Below are 19878 nucleotides of genomic sequence, written 5' to 3'. Positions count from 1 at the left end.
CAACTCCACCATATGTGTGTCATATTTCCCTCTTCACCACAATCCCTCCAGCACTTGCTACTCGCTGTCTTATATATCTTTCGCAGCCTGCTAGGGGTAAGATACCAGCGTGTGAGGAGTTTGTAATTGGTTTCTAGTACCCTGACTGAGACAGAAGATTTTTTAGTTTCTAGGAATGCTCTCTGCCAGTGTTTGTCCGGGATGTCTAGTCCAAGTTCCCTTTCCCAAACTCTAGTGTATGTGGGTAATTTCTGTGAGTCACCTAGCAATAGTTGTTTGTATAATAACGAGATTAGATGTCTTGGGGTGTCAGTAGACAAACAGAAAGTTTCAAATGGCGTCAGTTTTCTGAATATGTATTGTCTCTTGGGATGGAGTCTGTATAAAGTGACAGGTTTGTGTGTATGAGTACCAGTTTACCTTGATATCTGGGTGTGATTCCAGTATGGAATCCAGGGGTCTAATCTTCCCGCCCTGTTGAAATATTGAAATGATTCTATTCTTAATATGTGTACCCGAGTTTCTCTGACTGTCTCTGAGAGTCCAGGGGAGTACAATGTTGTGGCTTATGGGCATCATGGGTGAGATAATATTGGACATGTGTGTTGTGGTGTTTATTAGTCTGTCCCATGTTTGAAAGAATTCTTCCATTACCTAGTAGTGCTGAATAACTGTCGGCCTTTGTTTAGTCGGGAGCCATGCTGCTAATCCAGCATTACACAATCCCAATATATGTCCGTCTATTTGAACCCATTGCTTGTGGGGGTTGTTAGTGCACCATTCTACTAGGTTCTGCATAGCTATAGCTATTTTATATGTATGCATGTTCGGGACTCCCAATCCACCATTTTCTTTGGGCATATACATTGTTTGCTTGGCTATTCTTGGCCTAATACCCTGCCAAATGAATTGTTCCAACAGGGATTGGATTTTAGAAATGTATTGTTGTGGGAGATGAATTGGGGCAGTTTGGAGCAGATATAAAACCCTGGGGAGAACGTTCATTTTTATTACGTTGACTCTACCTATCCATGATATAGCTTTACTTTTCCAGCTTGAAAGGTCTGCTCTTAGTGTGGTCTCTAATTCTTTATAATCAAAGTACTTCCACACAGGTGAAAAAGTTCCAGCAGTAAATGGATCGAGATAGAAAGTTTAAAAATGTTTCCTTTATTAGTATCCGTAGAAAGTATACTGTGAAGATTCACAGAAAAGACTTACAATATCACAGCCAGTAAGCTTGTCAGCCCAAATGCTCTATATCTAACAGACCAACATGTTTCGTGCTGGTACAGCACTTCGTCAGGGATCCCTGACGAAGTGCTGTACCAGCACGAAACATGTTGGTCTGTTAGATATAGAGCATTTGGGCTGACAAGCTTACTGGCTGTGATATTGTAAGTCTTTTCTGTGAATCTTCACAGTATACTTTCTACGGATACTAATAAAGGAAAAATTTTTAAACTTTCTATCTCGATCCATTTACTGCTGGAACTTTTTCACCTGTGTGGAAGTACTTTGATTGCATTATTTTTTTGGCGGTTTGTCCTGGCTTCAAACTGCTCCCAGCAGCTCCACACTCTCTCACTGGATGTACTACATAACGTGTATACTACAGGAGGCATCTCCAACTACGCTGTGATTTTCAGCATCTCTACACACCAGTGACATTTGAAAGTTAAACAACCCGGTTCTCATACACAAGAAGAAGGGTGAGTGAGTAACTTGTTTTTGATGTGTTTGTTTGGACTTCCAATATAAAAATCATCACCACACATTTATACAGTGGGATTTTTTATACTGCTTGATAACAACAGGGGCTGTGAATAAATAGGGGTCACAGGATTTATTGGAACTTTACATATTTTTGTATACATTTACTATACCTGTTTCACCTCTGAATGAATACAGCTGTCCTGATCTAAGAGAATCAAAACACATCATTTATTCCCTCATGCTTGTGTTTGACACAGATACAAGTCATTTATTTGGGATATAGTTCAGTGTTCTTTTTTCTAATTCTTTATAGTTAGATTGGAATAATACCTTGGGGTCAGGTGACAGGTAAATACCTAGGTATTTAAGCTTCAACTGTTGTATCTTGAGAGGGCAGTTTCGTGTCAGATGTTGAAACTCTTTCACGTCATATGTTAGGTTTAATATTTCCGATTTACTGGTGTTTATTAGGAAATGGGACACTTCCCCGTAGCTCTGGATTAAATTTAATGTCTCCGGTAGGGATGTTTCTAGGTCCGTACGTGTGAGTAGAACATCGTCTGCGTAAAGAGCCAACTTATGTTCTGTGTCTCCCACCCGGATCCCTCTAATTCGCGGATTGTTCCTGATTTTTTGGGCCAGGGCCTCTATGGAGATGGCAAAAAGAACTGGGGAAAGAGGGCACCCCTGTCTAGTTCCGTTCCTGATGTAAAGTTTATCTGACAGGACAAGGAGAAAACGTAGTGAATGAATTTGTCGCCGAATTTCATCTTGTGCATTACTGCTTTTAGAAATTGCCAATTTACTCTATCAAAGGCTTTCTCCGCATCCGTAGATATCAATACCGCTGGGGTCTTGTTATGTTTAACATAAGACATGAGTTGAATAGCCTTTAGGGTATTGTCTTTTGTTTCCCTTCCTGGGATAAAGCCTGTTTGATCTGTGTTAATAAGTTTGGGCAAAAATGTATTTATCCTGTGGGCCAAGACTTCGGCGAATATCTTAATATCCGAATTCAAAAGGGATATGGGGCGAAAATTCTCAGGTCTGTTTGGTTCCCTACCTGGTTTCGGTAAGACAGTTATATGGGCTTCTAACATGCTCTCTGGGAATCCATTAGATGTTACAAGAGAGTTGAACATATTAGTTAATGGGGCTAATAAATGGTGTGGGAATGTTTTGTAATATTTCATGCTGAAGCCGTCTGGGCCTGGGCACTTGCCACTAGGCATGTCCTTTATAGCTTTTTTAATTTCATCTACTGATATGGGTAGTTCTAAATCCCTAACTTCATCTGCCTCTAGTGTAGGAAGGTTAAGGTCTGACAGGAAATCCTCTATGCTCTGTGGTGTAGTTTCCTCTGTGATGTTATATAGAGATGCATAATACTGTCTAAATGTCTCTGCGATACTTTTACTGTCATTATGTAAAGTCCCCTGCTTGTTTTTGATGTGGTTTATGTGGGTATTCAGTTGGCGACGCCTCAAAGCCTTTGCCAATGATGTACCTATCTTATCTCGTACGTCAAAATATTTTTGTTTTAGGTAGGAGGCTTTTCTTTGGTACTCTTTTGTAAGGTAATTTTTCAGTGATTGTCTAACCTTTTGTAAAGATGCTAAAGCTTCTTTGGATTGTGGTTGTAGCTTATGTTCTTTTTCCCAGTATCCTATTTGTGCCATTGTGGAGTTCAGGAATTGTCTATTTTCCTTCCTTTCCCTTGCCTGTCTCGCAATTAGTTCTCCCCTTACTACGCACTTATGCGCCTCCCATACAATTCTATCTAAAGTGTTTGACACCACGTTCTCTTTAAAATAGTCATCTAACAGCTTGTCTATTGCTTGTCTATGTAAGGGATTCCCTAGCATGTGCTCATCTAGCCTCCATGTGTACATTTTCTGTGGGGTGTCTGGCCATTCTACGGTGCATTGTACCGGGGCATGGTCTGCCCAGGTGGTGGGTAGTATCTTAGAGTCTGTGATCATAGATAGCCCTAGCTGGTCTGAAAATATATAGTCTATCCTAGTAAATGTGTTGTGTGGATTTGAATAGAATGTGTAATCCCTGATGTGTGTGTTCAATAATCTCCACACGTCCTGCATCTTTAGTTGTTGCATGTAGCTCTTGATAGTCTTTATTACCCGTTTTGGTGTGCTAGTAGAGCCAGTAGATGTGTCTACCTGCGGGTCCATCGGGAAGTTGAAATCCCCCCCTATGAACAGGTTCCCTTTAGAATGTACTAGTAATGAATGAAACACTGTTTTCAAAATATGGTGTCGGTCTTTGTTTGGAAGGTAGACATTTGCAATAGTGATTGGTTTATTAAATAAGAGGCCCACTATAATTATATACCTGCCATTTTTGTCTTTCTCTATGTACGTGGGTTGAAATTGGATTGTGTTCTTAAACAGTACAGCCACCCCCTCTTTTTTGTTTGTGCTCGAGGACAGGAACGTGTTTCTGTACATATGTGATATCAGTTTTGGCTCCCTACCTCTCTTAAAGTGCGTCTCCTGTACCAACAATATGTCCCCTGTGTTCTTATACAGGTCCCTGAATACCATAGATCTCTTTTCAGGGCTATTTAAGCCGTTTACATTCACCGTTGTGAGAGTAATTGAGTGCATGTTTGGCTCTTTTGTGGGCCTAGGCGTTCTGGGCTTTGTCTAGTTTATGTGTAGGGTGTACTCTCTGTATAAGTACTAGGTTCCAAGCGTGCTCTGAAAAATCGGTGTGGTTTGCTCTCCTCTATAACCTGGTGTAGGCTCTGTGCACGGTACTATAACTGCTCTGTCAACACACTTCTGCAAGACAACTAGTGATACACAATTTCCCTATGTAATAGGCAAAAATAATGTTATCTCAAATTTTAACTGTAGATAACTGTTCAACAATATATAAAACAAATATAACAAGAACAAATACAGTGCCAAGGGTAGTATCCCCACCCCCAAGCAAATAGGAAAACATTAGAATGAAGATAAACATACGACCTTAAGCTACTATGGCTGCTTCAGATAGATAGTCCCTTATAGAAACAGTTCAGCGACCGGCTTCATCTGTGCAAGCTGTCTGTGCCCTTTCTGGAGAATGCATCGGTGGTCTTTTCTTTTGTGATGCTGCGACATTCGGTACTTCTGGATGCATTTTGTCTCCAGTGTGATGTCCTTCTTCCCCTGGGTGTCTGATGTTTAGTTGCAAAGTTTTATTAAAGCGGGGAAGATCCTCCTGGGATTTGTAGACAGCTGTATTGTTATCCTTTGTAGCGATGATGCAAACTGGGAAGCCCCAGCGATATGGAATGTTCTGTTCTCTGAGGGTGGATGTAATGAAGTGGAGTTCCCTTCTTTTTTGCAGTGTTGTCGGGCAAAGATCCGCAAAGATTTGTATATGATTCCCTGCATGGGTGAATTTCTGTTTCTGTCTGGCATGGCGCAAGATCTCTTCCCTGTCCTTGTGGTTAAGTAATTTTAAGATTATGTCTCTTGGTGGGGCCTTAGGGGGGGCTTTGCACGTAGAGCTCTGTGCGCCCTCTCTATACAGATGTCTGGGGAGTCACTTGTACCTTTAAGGGTTCTGAACATATCTTGCAGACATCCTTCTATTGCATTCTGTTGTATTGTTTAAGGGACACCCCTTATACGTAGATTGTTGCGTCTACCTCTGTTGTCGAGGTCTTCGACTCTTTCTAATAAGTGATGAATAGTTTCCTCTTGCTCATAAGCAAGTCTTGATATATGTTGTATGTCCCTGTCGGTAGTATTATGATTCTCCTCCAGCGCCGAGACCCTGTTAGTTACCCTAGATAGGTCTTTTTTAAGTTCACCATACCATCCTTTGACTTCACCCACAATTTCTTTTATATCCTCTTTTGTGCATAGGGTTTTGAGATCTTCCTTTGTTAGTAGGTTGTAGTCTCCTGTTTCTGCTGGTAATTTTTGTGACATCACTGTTTCCTGTGTTGATGTTGTCTCCATTTCTGTGTTAACAGCTGCTGTTTCTTGAGCTTTTAGAAAGTGATGCATTGATTTGGTTTTATTATTTTTATCTGGCTTACACAGCTTGCGGCCGGGCATGACCGCTGGCAAAACAGGAATAAAAAGGTATTAAGCTGCAGCCAGTAAGTTAATGTCATAAACACAGAGGTAAAGTGGGGGTTGGGAGCCTCAGTGCTGTGTGTGCGCGACTATACGTGTAGGAGATGTTGCTTTAAATCCGTATAGCACTATAACATTGGAGCCCCTGCTCCTGTCTGTGTCTTGCTGGTGGCTGTTATATCTGGATGCGTGTAGCCTGTATATGCACGCCTCTGTAGCTTTCAAAGCCCCCTTCACTTTAATAGTCCAGCTCCTCCACCTCCAAACCAGACAGCACACTGTACAATAATTCACTCGGCTTGAGATTCGAGTCCTTTTGTGGACTTTACCAATGGGCCCTGACTGCTATTTGACTTGCTGCGTTTACTTATTGCTGCGCCATGCGGCAGTCAGTGGGGCGTTATAAAGTCCCAATACAGTTAACACTCTCACTGTCCGGTCCCCTTTCTTATGTTTCCTCCACCCGGTCTTTGATTGTGAGGTCTCCTCTTACCTCTTGTTATGTCTCCTGCTCTTTGGTCCCCTGCAAATCCTCTATGTGTCAGATGCTATGGCGGAGCGCCACGTGGGTGCCATGATCGGTGCTTTCAATTGTGTGAGCTTTGTCCCGGCTGCTGTGTTTACCTGCCGGTGACTTCTCCGTGGCTGCCAGGGATTGTTAATTGGTCTCAGGGCTCCTTTTATGTATGATTAGTAGCTTATTTTATTTTGCTTGGGGAGTGGGGCCTAGGAGCTAGTGAATCATGCGGCCATCTCCCTGTGCGGCCAAGCTCCACTCCCTCTCTGCCATTTTAATTGAGCCTTTTCTAAGTTTGCTTTACCCGCACTGAGCACCGGCGGATTATACCATATTGAGATTGGATTTATCCCAGCCTGATGTAACTTAATACTAGTCTCTATCACCCCCAGGGAGCAATTATTGCCTTGTTTTCCTATCAGTTGGCCATATTAGTTCCTAATTTGAAGATATGCAAAGAACTCTTTATGTGATAGAGAAAATTCCTGCACTAGCATCTCAAATGTCTTGATTCCCCTTAATTCTTTATCCTCTAATTGGTGAAGAAATATTAAGCCTTTTTGTTCCCATCTCTTAAAAACCGTATAGGCTAAACCTGGCAGGAAATCTGGATTGCCCAAGATGAGCAGAAAATGTGAGATCTGATTGTTTATCCCCCCCTTCATGCAGATATTTAATCCATGCCACTATCACGTTAAAGATTGCTTTTTTTTCTCTAATTACTTTAGGGATATTTCTTATATTCAAATATAGGAGCCCTTTCAAAGAAAGGGGGTGAATCATATTCTGTTCCATCCTTGAATAAGAGAACATCTCTGTCTCTGTGAGCCAGTCACAGGCAATCATTCACAGGCAATAATTTAATATCAGTGAACCGCAGCCCCCCCCATTCTTTTTTTTTGCCTCAATTTATTAAGAGCTATTCGGACTTTCCCCCCTTTCCAAAAACATTGTCTACAGCCAGAATAAAACTTCTTTATACCCTTTTCCTTAATAAATATTGGAAGGTTCTGACACAGAAAGAGAATTTTGGGTAAGATAATCATTTTTATTAAATGTACTTTTGCTGATAAAGTCAGTGGAAGGATCTTCCATTTCTGCTTTTAATGCCGATGCCCAAACTTTCTCATAGTTTAGGTCATACCAGTCGGCCGGATTTTTGCTTAACGTGATTCCAAGATATTTAATCTGCTCTTTAGCCTCTTTGAAAGGTGTCTTGCTTATGCTCCCTGAAGTTTTATGTAGCCATAAAATTTCTGATTTTGATACATTAATCTTGTATCCGGAAAAGGAACTAACTTCCCTTATTATTTCTAATAAAATAGGGATATTTTTTCTTGAATCAGCAATGAATACCATCAAGTCATCTGCATATAACGACAGCACTACCTTTCTCCCTCTAAACGATAAACCTTCCAATTCCTTTCTTAGTAAGGTCGCTAATGGCTCTATGGCTATATTGAACAACAGGGGTGACAGTGGACATCCTTGTCTCGTACCTTTCGTGATTTTAATGGACGCAGACCTTTGGCCATTGATTGAAATGACCGAGGTTGTGTCACTATAGATGGTCTTTATGAAATCTGCAAAGTGTCCTATGAGCCCGAAATTATCAATTGATGTAAATAAATGGTCCCATGTAATTGAACCGAACGCCTTCTTGGCATCAATGGTGATTAAAGCCGCCTCTCTTCTATCACTATTTATCCCATTGTACTTATTGACCCAATAATGATCAATTAAAGAAAGAACTCTATGCATATTTTTTGAGGAGTTTCTGCCTATCATGAATCCTGATTGGTCTGTATGTATTGAAGGGTCTAGTACCACTTTCAGTCTATTGGCAACATGGTATAGAGATTGCATGTTACTTTGTAAATAATATTGATTGAAGCACAGTCCCCTCTGATGCCCCAAGAAAGAACAATTGAGGACCAGCCTGACATCTAGGAAAGAAGAGTCCCCTATAACTTGTAACGAAAACAAGAAACAAACTCCAAACAAGAGAGAGCCACTCTGCACCCCAACCGGACCAGCCAAGTATAACGGCACCACGTGTCTGAGAAAGACCTCAAGGGACAGAGAAAACTAGTACCCAATCAGGACCAGCCTGACAAATAGGGCACCCAAGAAAGTCCAAGGCCACAGAAGTTGCAACCCTAAAAGGGATAGACAAATTAACAAACAAACGGAAGACATAATATGTCTTAACTTTTCACAGAACTTCCATAGAGCTGCCAATGAGACCACAAAATCGCTGGTATCAACTTCCAGAGAAGAAAATGTTTCCAAGGAAACAAAAATTATTACAAACATGAGCTTGTAAGTAAATAAAATACATCCTAACCTGATCAACATAAATAAAGGCAACACCTGCAGGTTAACGCCCAAGAAGACCAGACACACTAACAAGGCCAGCCAGTCAGAGATCCAAGTCTTCCAAAGCTCAGAACTGGAAGAAGATACCCAAAACCGAAAAAGAAAAAGGAGACGACAAGGAGAGTATTACATCCCCATTCGTCTAAACCGGCTTGCCATCTGGAACAAAAGACAGAGAATCCGCCAACCCATTAGGACTGGGATCCTCCAGCACTGTCAAAACATGCCTCAGCAGGACACGAAAGCGCGCCAGTGTATAACAAAAGGCAAGACTTCAAAATTAAACAACTAGAAATTGTTATAAGAAAGAATACACATATATAGCAATCAAGTCCCCTAAATTATTGCCACAGTGTGGAAATTTCTATCCTAAGCGGTTAAAAGTAAAAATGTATTCGATTTGTTTAAAAATGTGTACTTAATAACGTATGTGTATATAAGTTGTGTACAGTGCTCGAAGAGCTCAACATCTGTTGGACACGGTGTATTAAATAATTCATAAATGATGCTGGGATTTTGGAGTACTACTGAGGATATCCCCCATCCAGTCAATATTACATGTAACAATCAGTATTCTGATGCTGTAGGTTCGTTATAGATTATATACTCTCAAAATGACCTCTAGTGTAATTGGACAGAAACCTGCACCAATCTTGTCAGGTGTACTAGTGATAAGATTAATTATTTTATGGCCACTCGTATAATAATTCCCTTATATATGTGTGCTTGTTATGCAGATTTTATTATTCTATACCGGTTGCTATATATCACATAGCATGCGTAGGTAATATAATATTTCCCTTTTAATTATGTAAGATCTCTATGGGTTTATAATAGGGTTAAATATCAGTTACAAAATTTTATTATTTTACACCGGTTGCTATATATCACATAGCATGCGTAGGTAATATAATATTTCCCTTTTAATTATGTAAGACCTCTATGGGTTTATAATAGGGTTAAATATCAGTTAAGAAAAGAGAAACACAGAGGCGCCTCTGTGTTTCTCTTTTCTTAGATCACGCTACATCAGGATGACCGTCCTATGACAGAGAGCTGCCTTCCTCCTGTGGATTATTCTTTGTGGACATTTATGATATCTGCATATATCTATCCCATCTGGGTTATTTTGTGAGCATTCTATTTATATACAAATTGATATAGGTTTGCTGGGTCTATTTTGTTTCTTACATTTATATGCATTTATATGTGTTTTCTTTTATAGTGAGTTGTTAGCGCCCCCTAGGAGTGTGGTGTATATTATATATGCATCACCCTCTATTATTCTCTCCTTAAATATCAGTTACCAAATTATCGAGGAAAAGAGCTTCAAACGGACTGCTATAAAATACCACGTCTTAGGAGGCATTAATTGTATTAACAGTTGTCATAAAGCCTTTGGAAATGATAAGTTACATTCCATTTTGGTTGCTTAACACTAGGGGACAGTGTTGTGTAACTATTGAAATAGGACAAAGTTCTGTATCTCTTAATGAAAGTCCCTAAACTTAATTTCTTAAGTTTACTCACTATAATTGTGAGCATGCATTGATGTTATAGCTATCCAGAGAATTAGGGGAAAGGGCATTTGGGACCCTTCAATTTTAATGTTTAAATTTAATGTTCTCAATGTGGTATAAGTTTAATATAATTGATATTTGAGCTGACACGCGTGTATACTCAGATTTTGTTAGGTCTGATTTAAACAATATGTAACTAACAGACAGATACTGACAGTTTCACCGGTTCCGTTCACTACTATTGGATAACTACTATCTACTACTATACTCATTATTAGGAACCTCATACAATATATATTTCAAAATATCTCTTAGGTTATAGTGGTATCCATACCTTAAAGAGCTAAGTATTACAACGCCTGGCGGATCCAAATATTATAATTTATGTACGAATTTACCTGATAATATTGGCAAGAGTCCATGAGCTAGTGACGTATGGGATATACAATCCTACCAGGAGGGGCAAAGTTTCCCAAACCTCAAAATGCCTATAAATATACCCCTCACCACACCCACAATTCAGTTTAACGAATAGCCAAGTACTGGGGTGATAAAGAAAGGAGTAAAAAGCATCAACAAAGGAATTTGGAATAATTGTGCTTTATACAAAAAATCATAACCACCATAAAAAAGGTGGGTGCAATATCCCTTTAAGTAAGAACCTCCCATCAACTCCTTACCCCTATTTAAAGCTCACCTTTTCACTTACAGATTGCCTGTTAATTGAAGTGTATGTCAAGCACACTTCTCTATCCTGCTTATACTCGTAGGATATTTTCCTTTTCAGGTCAAAGCACGAAGTTGACATATCAACTCTAACTACTGAAACACTTCTATCTGAACTCCATATCTTATTCAAGACAATTTGTTTATCTCACGTTCTTACAGAAAGCTAACTTACAAGTTGCTTAGCTTGAACTCATCGTTTTGTTTGTCTCCTCACTTCAGCGATAACCGGAAATAAGTCACGCTCACACGCCGCGGTCTCACTAACTGCTCGAGTCTCTTCCAGGTAAGACGCTCACTCCTGTTTCCCCAAAATCATTGTTTGATCGGATTAAGGTAAATTGCACCCTGACTGTATTACTTGTATATGAACTGTGCATACAATTTACCGCTTAAGTCTGCTCTCAGCTTCGCATATGTAAGACCAACTGAAACACCAATTATTTCAAGCTGTCTGAAAGTTAAGTGTTATACCGCTTAAAGGACATTGTAAATATATCTTTTATTTTGGTGTGTGAGTGTGTGAAGATGAATGGATGAACGGAGACTCAGAGGATAATATCTAAAGTACAATTTACCTAAGCTAAGTTAAACCCGCTATCAAAACTATTGCTCTTTAAATATAAAGTTCTCGCTACTCTATCTACATAGTTCAAAAAAGGCATATTACTCAGAACATTCTATCAAGTCTCTGATAATATGATTTAACTTTTTGAACAATAAGCTCACCGTTTTTGATCTCTTTTACAAAGAAATAGTATCAGAGACAATATACAAAAGAGCAACAAACACTATTTTTTTTTACAAAAGTAACAAGTGTGTTACAGAATTAACAGGCCTCAAACTCTGCTGAAGTAACAGTTTAATCATGGATGCACAAGAGGTTCAGAATGAAATCACCAACATTAATAAAAAACTAGACTACCTCGCCCATGGTTTAACTGAAGTACAAACTGAGAACACTGCATTAAAAGCATTAATTAAAGAATGTTTAACCCCTTAAGAGCTGGTTACCTGAGCCTCAGATTCAGCCTCCAACTCCATTTTCTGGTAAACGTGCTACTTTCAGAGATTTTAGAAATGCTTGTAACTTACTTTACTCTCTCAAACCCAGAACATATCATACCGAGAGAATAAAAGTCTGTACCACCATATTTTACCTAGTGGGTGAACCCAGGACATGGGCCAACAGATTATTTGAGGCAAATGATCCTATAATGAATTCCTTACAGGATTTTTTTTCTGCCATGGCCACCTTATATGAGGACGCTGATACTCAGATTAATGCAGAATTCAAATTACGTGCCCTAAGACAAGGGAAGAGGACCGTTGAGGAATACATCACGTACTTTTAGATGTGGGCCTCAGATTCCCAGTGGAACCAGATTAGCCTCAGAAACCAGTTTAGGTTAGGCTTATCTGAGGGACTTAAAGATGAATTATCACGTCTGGAAATGCCTGAGACTTTATCAGGGCTCACTAAATTATGTATTACGTTGGACAGACGTCTAAGGGAGCGAAAGGCAGAGAGAATGGTGAGTGACAGTGTTCCAAGACGATCATATCCTGCACAAACCTCACAAGAAAAACCCCTTTCCAACCCTGTACCTATGGAGATTGGGACTATTAGGGGACCACTTACCCCAGAAGAGAAAATAAGGAGAAGATTATCTAACCTATGCCTGTACTGCGCACACAAAGAACATTCCGTTAGTGCTTGTCCTTTATTATCCAAACAAAAGAAGGGTAAGATACATCACATAAAACAGTTACATAAAACTATTAAGACACATCAGTTAACTATACCTCTCTCCTTACAGTGGGATCAACACAATCTACAGACTGAAGGATTACTAGACTCTGGGGCGACGGGTGTATATATTAATACTGATTTTGTTGTTCAAAATAAAATTCCCACCGTGTGCAAAGCAAACCCAGTCTTTGTAAAATTAATTGATGGAACCTTGGTAAAACAGGGACCAATCACTCACCATACCATACCACTCTTAATAAGTACTATAGGGGGACATACTGAATATTTATCTTTTGACATACTACCTATAGCTCACCATTCAATTATATTAGGGTATACTTGGTTGAAGACACAAAACCCTGAAATAAGTTGGAGTCAAGACACTGTACTCCTAACTTCTAGTTATTGCAAAACCACCTGTTACCCTCACTGTAACATAGCTACAATGGAACAGGGTGTACCACTGGTTTATCAGGATCTGGGAGATGTATTCAATTTAAGGGAAGCAGAAAATCTGCCTCCCCATAGGACATTTGATTGTCCTATAGATATTATACCAGACTCACAGATACCACATGGGAAAATATTCCCAATGAACCAAAAAGAATTACAAGATCTACGAACATATTTAGATGAAAACCTCAGAAAGGGATTCATATCGCATTCGACTTCACCAGCAGCTGCTGGGATGTTTTTCGTTAAAAATAAAGACGGAACATTGCGCCCTATTATTGATTATAGAGCTTTAAACAAAATAACGATAAAAAATCGGTACCCCCTACCTTTAATTCCTGAATTACTGGAAAGATTAACTGGTGCCACGATTTTTACAAAACTCGACTTAAAAGGGGCTTACAATTTAATCCGTATAAAAAAATGTGATGAATGGAAGACCGCATTTCGCACCAGATACAGCTTATACCAGTATAACGTTATGCCGTTTGGATTATGTAATGCTCCAGCAACGTTTCAGCATTTCATAAATGAAATTTTCCATGACCTCACTGATGTCTGTGTAATCATCTATCTGGATGATATCCTAATTTACTCAAAGAATTTAATAGACCATGAAAAACATGTTCGGTGGGTCTTGGCAAGGTTGAGACAAAACAAACTCTACGCTAAATTAGAAAAATTTATTTTTCATGTGTCTGAAATTAAGTTCTTAGGTTATATTCTAAAACCCAATAAGATTGAAATGGATCCACAAAAGATCAATGCAATCATCGATTGGCCCAGGCCTACAACTGTACGCACACTCCAGAAATTTCTGGGATTTGCAAATTTTTATAGGAGATTTATCAAAGATTTTTCTTCAGTGGTAAAACCACTCACGCAATTAACTAGTAATAAACGGAAATTTCTTTGGAACAATGAGACTCAGGAAGCTTTTACTAAGCTAAAAGACCATTTCACCACCGCGCCAGTGTTAGCCCTACCGGACTATAACCAATCATTTATCCTAGAAGTGGATGCATCTAATTCAGGGATTGGTGCTGTATTGTCACAGCAAAACATCATAACAAAACAGATCCATCCTATCGCTTACTATTCCAAGACTTTCTTACCTGCAGAAAGAAATTATAGTGTCGGTGATAAGGAATTATTAGCGATAAAACGCGCTCTAGAACATTGGAGACACTTATTATAAGGAACCCAAGAACCATTTTTGGTATATACCGATAATAAAAATTTACAATATCTGAAAAGTAATAAGACCCTCTCATCCCGTCAGGTTCGATGGGCTTTATTTATGGACCGATTCAACTTTCAGATAACATACCGGCCTGGTACTGCCAATGCCAAAGCAGATGCTTTGTCACGACAATACGATAATAGCCTAACAGCAATTGAACCAACACCAGTAATACCAGAAGAAAAATTCTTAGGTTCTCTCACAAACCTAGAGACAGAGATACTTTCAGCTTTAACAAAAGAGACAACCATACCTCAAGATTGCATTAAAGATGAAACCACAGGTTTGCTTTATCATAAAGGAAGACTTTACATCCCTCACAATTTACGTAAACTTATATTATCTTACACACATGATAATATGTTATCTGGTCACACCGGAATTCAAAAGACCACCGAATTGACCCGACATTTTTGGTGGCCACAGATGGAAAAGGTCATAAAAGATTACATAACTGGATGTGATATTTGTGCAAGGAATAAGTTAGAACACAAGAAACCTATTGGATACCTAACCTCCCTACCTATTCCTGACAGACCATGGTCAACCATATCCATGGATTTCATTGTTGAGTTACCTCCATCTCAACAATATAATACCATATTTGTAGTAGTTGATCAGTTGACCAAACTAGCACATTTTACTCCACTTAAAGCTCTACCCACTGCTATGATAACAGCTAAGACATTCATCAGTTCTATAGTCAGATTACATGGTTTACCAACAACCATAATTAGTGACCGGGGCACTCAATTTACCTCCGCATTTTGGAGATCTCTATGTAAGCTGTTAAAGATAGATGCAAGGTATTCAACAGCTTTTCACCCTCAGACTAATGGGTTAACTGAGCGTCTCAACCAAACATTAGAGCAATATCTTAGATGTTACATTACGCACTTACAGGATGACTGGGTCACTTACCTTCCTATGGCAGAATTTGCATACAATAATTCCATCTCTTCTTCAATAAAAATGACTCAATTTTTTGCCACTTATGGATACCACCCTACCTCCATAACAATCACTAACACAACAGTTAATTCCCCGAGCGCTACCACTTATGCAAATAGTTTACAAGACAGACTAAAGACTTTAAAGACTCACTTAGCCGAAGCCAAGGAAAGACAAAAATTTTACTATGATCAAAGACGACGACAAACATCTGACTATAAAATAGGCGACCAAGTCCTTTTATCCACAAAGCATTTACGGTTGCAGACACCAAGTAAAAAGTTGGCTAACCAGTTTATAGGACCATTCATTATTGACAAAATCATAAATCCTAACGCAGTAAGACTTCAGTTACCAACCCATTATCGAATACACAATACTTTTCATGTCTCCCTTATAAAACCTTATACATCAGATCATGAAAGATTAAAACTAACTCCTCCACCCCCTACATTTCTTGATGACCAAGAGGAATTTGAAGTGGAAAAGATATTGGATTCTCGAATCAGGAGGAGAAGATTGGAATATCTGATACAATGGAGAGGTTATGGTCCTGAGGAGAATTCCTGGCAACCTCAGTCTGCGGTTCATGCATCAGAACTTGTGAAGCGTTTCCATCGTCACTATCCTTCCAAACCTCATCCAGGTTCTCCAGGGGTGCTCCCTTAATGGGGGGGAGATGTAATATCCCTTTAAGAACAGGAGAAGTGGACCAAGCGCTACACCCAGGGCCTTAAGCTTACTAACTATATAGCCTCCTAGTAGGCTAACAATACAAAAGTTAAAATGGGGAGAGAGTAAGCGCTAAAAAGCTTAAAAGGCTAGTAAAAGGTACATTTTAATACATATAAAAATTTACAAATGGCAATCAGACGCATGGATCCATGTCTGACTTAACAAAAAAAAATATATATATATATATAATAAACAAATCTAAAAATATCTAAAAATATCCAATGGAGTATAGCATGTGACGCTGACTTAGTGAGCCAGTGATGAGGAGTTAGGACATGTACATTCAATAATATAAACAACCTAAGTGAGTGATTGAGTGCACACAATAGCTTTCAACAAAGAAAAATAGCATTCACAAAAAATAGTGTTCACAAAAATTGGCGTACATAAAAAATGTTCAAATGTTCAACCGGTTATATGTAAGTGAATCCAGTAGTGTTTCCTCCAAAGTGACGTGTAGAAATATAACGTGAAGTCAATAATAGTAGAATGTAAACGTTGAGTGGGTCAAATTATTGTGGTTCAGCTGCTAAATTAAAAAATTGTAAATCCGTGAGGTGTATAAAAATAAAAATAACTTGTGAAAAAATCCACGTGGAAAACTTGAATTCAAATGATAAACAAAGGTCAAAAATCAAAAGACAAAAATCAAAAGACAAAAATATCAAAAGACAAAAATAGAAAATCAGTGATAATATTAAAAAGCACTAAAGATCTAGTGAAAACAAATCCTTAATTCAGATGTTAAAAATCCTTGGTAAGATCCATAACAAACAAATACATCGATAAAATACCTAAAAGGGAACAAAAGAGAAACAAATAGTGCAACACTGTATATGATATATAATATAGGTAATTAAAACCAAGCTCACCAGTATGCCAACGCGTTTCGGCCTAGACTAGGCCTTTCTCAAGACTATAGTCTTGAGAAAGGCCTAGTCTAGGCCGAAACGCGTTGGCATACTGGTGAGCTTGGTTTTAATTACCTATATTATATATCATATACAGTGTTGCACTATTTGTTTCTCTTTTGTTCCCTTTTAGGTATTTTATCGATGTATTTGTTTGTTATGGATCTTACCAAGGATTTTTAACATCTGAATTAAGGATTTGTTTTCACTAGATCTTTAGTGCTTTTTAATATTATCACTGATTTTCTATTTTTGTCTTTTGATATTTTTGTCTTTTGATTTTTGTCTTTTGATTTTTGACCTTTGTTCATCATTTGAATTCAAGTTTTCCACGTGGATTTTTTCACAAGTTATTTTTATTTTTATACACCTCACAGATTTACAATTTTTTAATTTAGCAGCTGAACCACAATAATTTGACCCACTCAACGTTTACATTCTACTATTATTGACTTCACGTTATATTTCTACATGTCACTTTGGAGGAAACACTACTGGATTCACTTACATATAACCGGTTGAACATTTGAACATTTTTTATGTACGCCAATTTTTGTGAACACTATTTTTTGTGAATGCTATTTTTCTTTGTTGAAAGCTATTGTGTGCACTCAATCACTCACTTAGGTTGTTTATATTATTGAATGTACATGTCCTAACTCCTCATCACTGGCTCACTAAGTCAGCGTCACATGCTATACTCCATTGGATATTTTTAGATATTTTTAGATTTGTTTATTATATATATATTTTTTTTTTTTGTTAAGTCAGACATGGATCCATGCGTCTGATTGCCATTTGTAAATTTTTATATGTATTAAAATGTACCTTTTACTAGCCTTTTAAGCTTTTTAGCGCTTACTCTCTCCCCATTTTAACTTTAATATCCCTTTAAGTAAGAACCTCCCATCAACTCCTTACCCCTATTTAAAGCTCACCTTTTCACTTACAGATTGCCTGTTAATTGAAGTGTATGTCAAGCACACTTCTCTATCCTGCTTATACTCGTAGGATATTTTCCTTTTCAGGTCAAAGCACGAAGTTGACATCTCAACTCTAACTACTGAAACACTTCTATCTGAACTCCATATCTTATTCAAGACAATTTGTTTATCTCACGTTCTTACAGAAAGCTAACTTACAAGTTGCTTAGCTTGAACTCATCGTTTTGTTTGTCTCCTCGCTTCAGCGATAACCGGAAGTAAGTCACGCTCACACGCCACGGTCTCACTAACTGCTCGAGTCTCTTCCAGGTAAGACGCTCACTCCTGTTTCCCCAAAATCATCGTTTGATCGGATTAAGGTAAATTGCACCCTGACTGTATTACTTGTATATGAACTGTGCATACAATTTACCGCTTAAGTCTGCTCTCAGCTTCGCATATGTAAGACCAACTGAAACACCAATTATTTCAAGCTGTCTGAAAGTTAAGTGTTATACCGCTTAAAGGACATTGTAAATATATCTTTTATTTTGGTGTGTTAGTGTGTGAAGATGAATGGATGAACGGAGACTCAGAGGATAATATCTAAAGTACAATTTACCTAAGCTAAGTTAAACCCGCTATCAAAACTATTGCTCTTTAAATATAAAGTTCTCGCTACTCTATCTACATAGTTCAAAAAAGGCATATTACTCAGAACATTCTATCAAGTCTCTGATAATATGATTTAACTTTTTGAACAATAAGCTCACCGTTTTTGATCTCTTTTACAAAGAAATAGTATCAGAGACAATATACAAAAGAGCAACAAACACTATTTTTTACAAAAGTAACAAGTGTGTTACAGTGGGCCTCATGGACTCTTGCCAATATGAAAGAAATGAATTTATCAGGTAAATTCTTACATAAATTATGTTTTCTTTCATGTAATTGGCAAGAGTCCATGAGCTAGTGACGTATGGGATATCAATACCCAAGATGTGGAACTCCACACAAGAGTCACTAGAGAGGGATAAAATAAAATATAGCCATTTTCTGCAGAAAAAAAATCCACAACCCAAATTATAAGTTTGTTCTTTTAATGACAAGAAAAACTTAAAACATCAGCAAAAGAATCAAACTGAAACAGCTGCCTGAAGAACTTTTCTACCAAAAACTGCTTCTGAAGAAGCAAATACATCTAACGGTAGAATTTAGTAAATGTATGCAAAGAAGACCAAGTTGCTGCTTTGCAAATCTGATCAACGGACGCTTCATTCTTAAAAGCCCACAAAGTGGAGACTGATCTAGTAGAATGAGCTGTAATTCTCTGAGGCGGGGTCTTACCCGACTCCAAATAAGCTTGATGAATCAAAAGCTTTAACCAAGAAGCCAAGGAAATAGCAGAAGCCTTCTGACCTTTCCTAGGACCAGAAAATAAAACAAATAGACTAGAAGTCTTCCTGAAATCTTTAGTAGCTTCAACATAATATTTCAAAGCTCTTACCACATCCAAAGAATGTAAAGATCTTTCCAATTTTCACAACCTTAGGTAAAAATTAAAATGAATTCCGCAAAACCTCCTTATCGCGATGAAAAATCAGAAAAGGAGATTCACAAGAAACAGCAGATAGCTCCGAAACTCTTCTAGCAGAAGAGATAGCCAAAAGGAACAATAATTTCCAAGAAAGTATAAGTCTTCCAAACTCGATAGTAAATTTTCCTAGAAACAGATTTAAGAGCTTGTAACATAGTACTAATCACTGAGTCAGAGAAACCTCTATGACTTAGCACTAAGCGTTCAATTTCCATACCTTCAAATTTAATGATTTGAGGTCCTGATGGAAAAATGGACTTTAAGTCACAGAATTACACTATGTTGCTATTTCTCTCTCCTTTTCTTTGAGAAACTCCAAGGATACAAAGAGTCACAGAAGTCTCAACAAGAATATACATA

General features: G+C 38.2%; 1 protein-coding gene across 1 annotated transcript in view; it reads right to left on the bottom strand.

Annotated features, from left to right (window-relative positions):
- Positions 1–19878, bottom strand: part of LOC128659899 (zinc finger protein 585A-like) — a 491003-nt gene that overhangs the window by 314042 nt on the left and 157083 nt on the right. Inside the window, exon 2 of the mRNA XM_053713487.1 lies at positions 2593–2606. Coding sequence (XP_053569462.1) covers positions 2593–2606 — 14 coding nt within the window. The remainder of the gene's footprint in view (positions 1–2592; positions 2607–19878) is intronic.

The sequence above is a fragment of the Bombina bombina genome, chromosome 5 (genome assembly GCF_027579735.1).
Source record: "Bombina bombina isolate aBomBom1 chromosome 5, aBomBom1.pri, whole genome shotgun sequence".
Lineage (NCBI taxonomy): Eukaryota > Metazoa > Chordata > Amphibia > Anura > Bombinatoridae > Bombina > Bombina bombina.
This window is presented reverse-complemented; position numbering and strand designations above follow the sequence as displayed.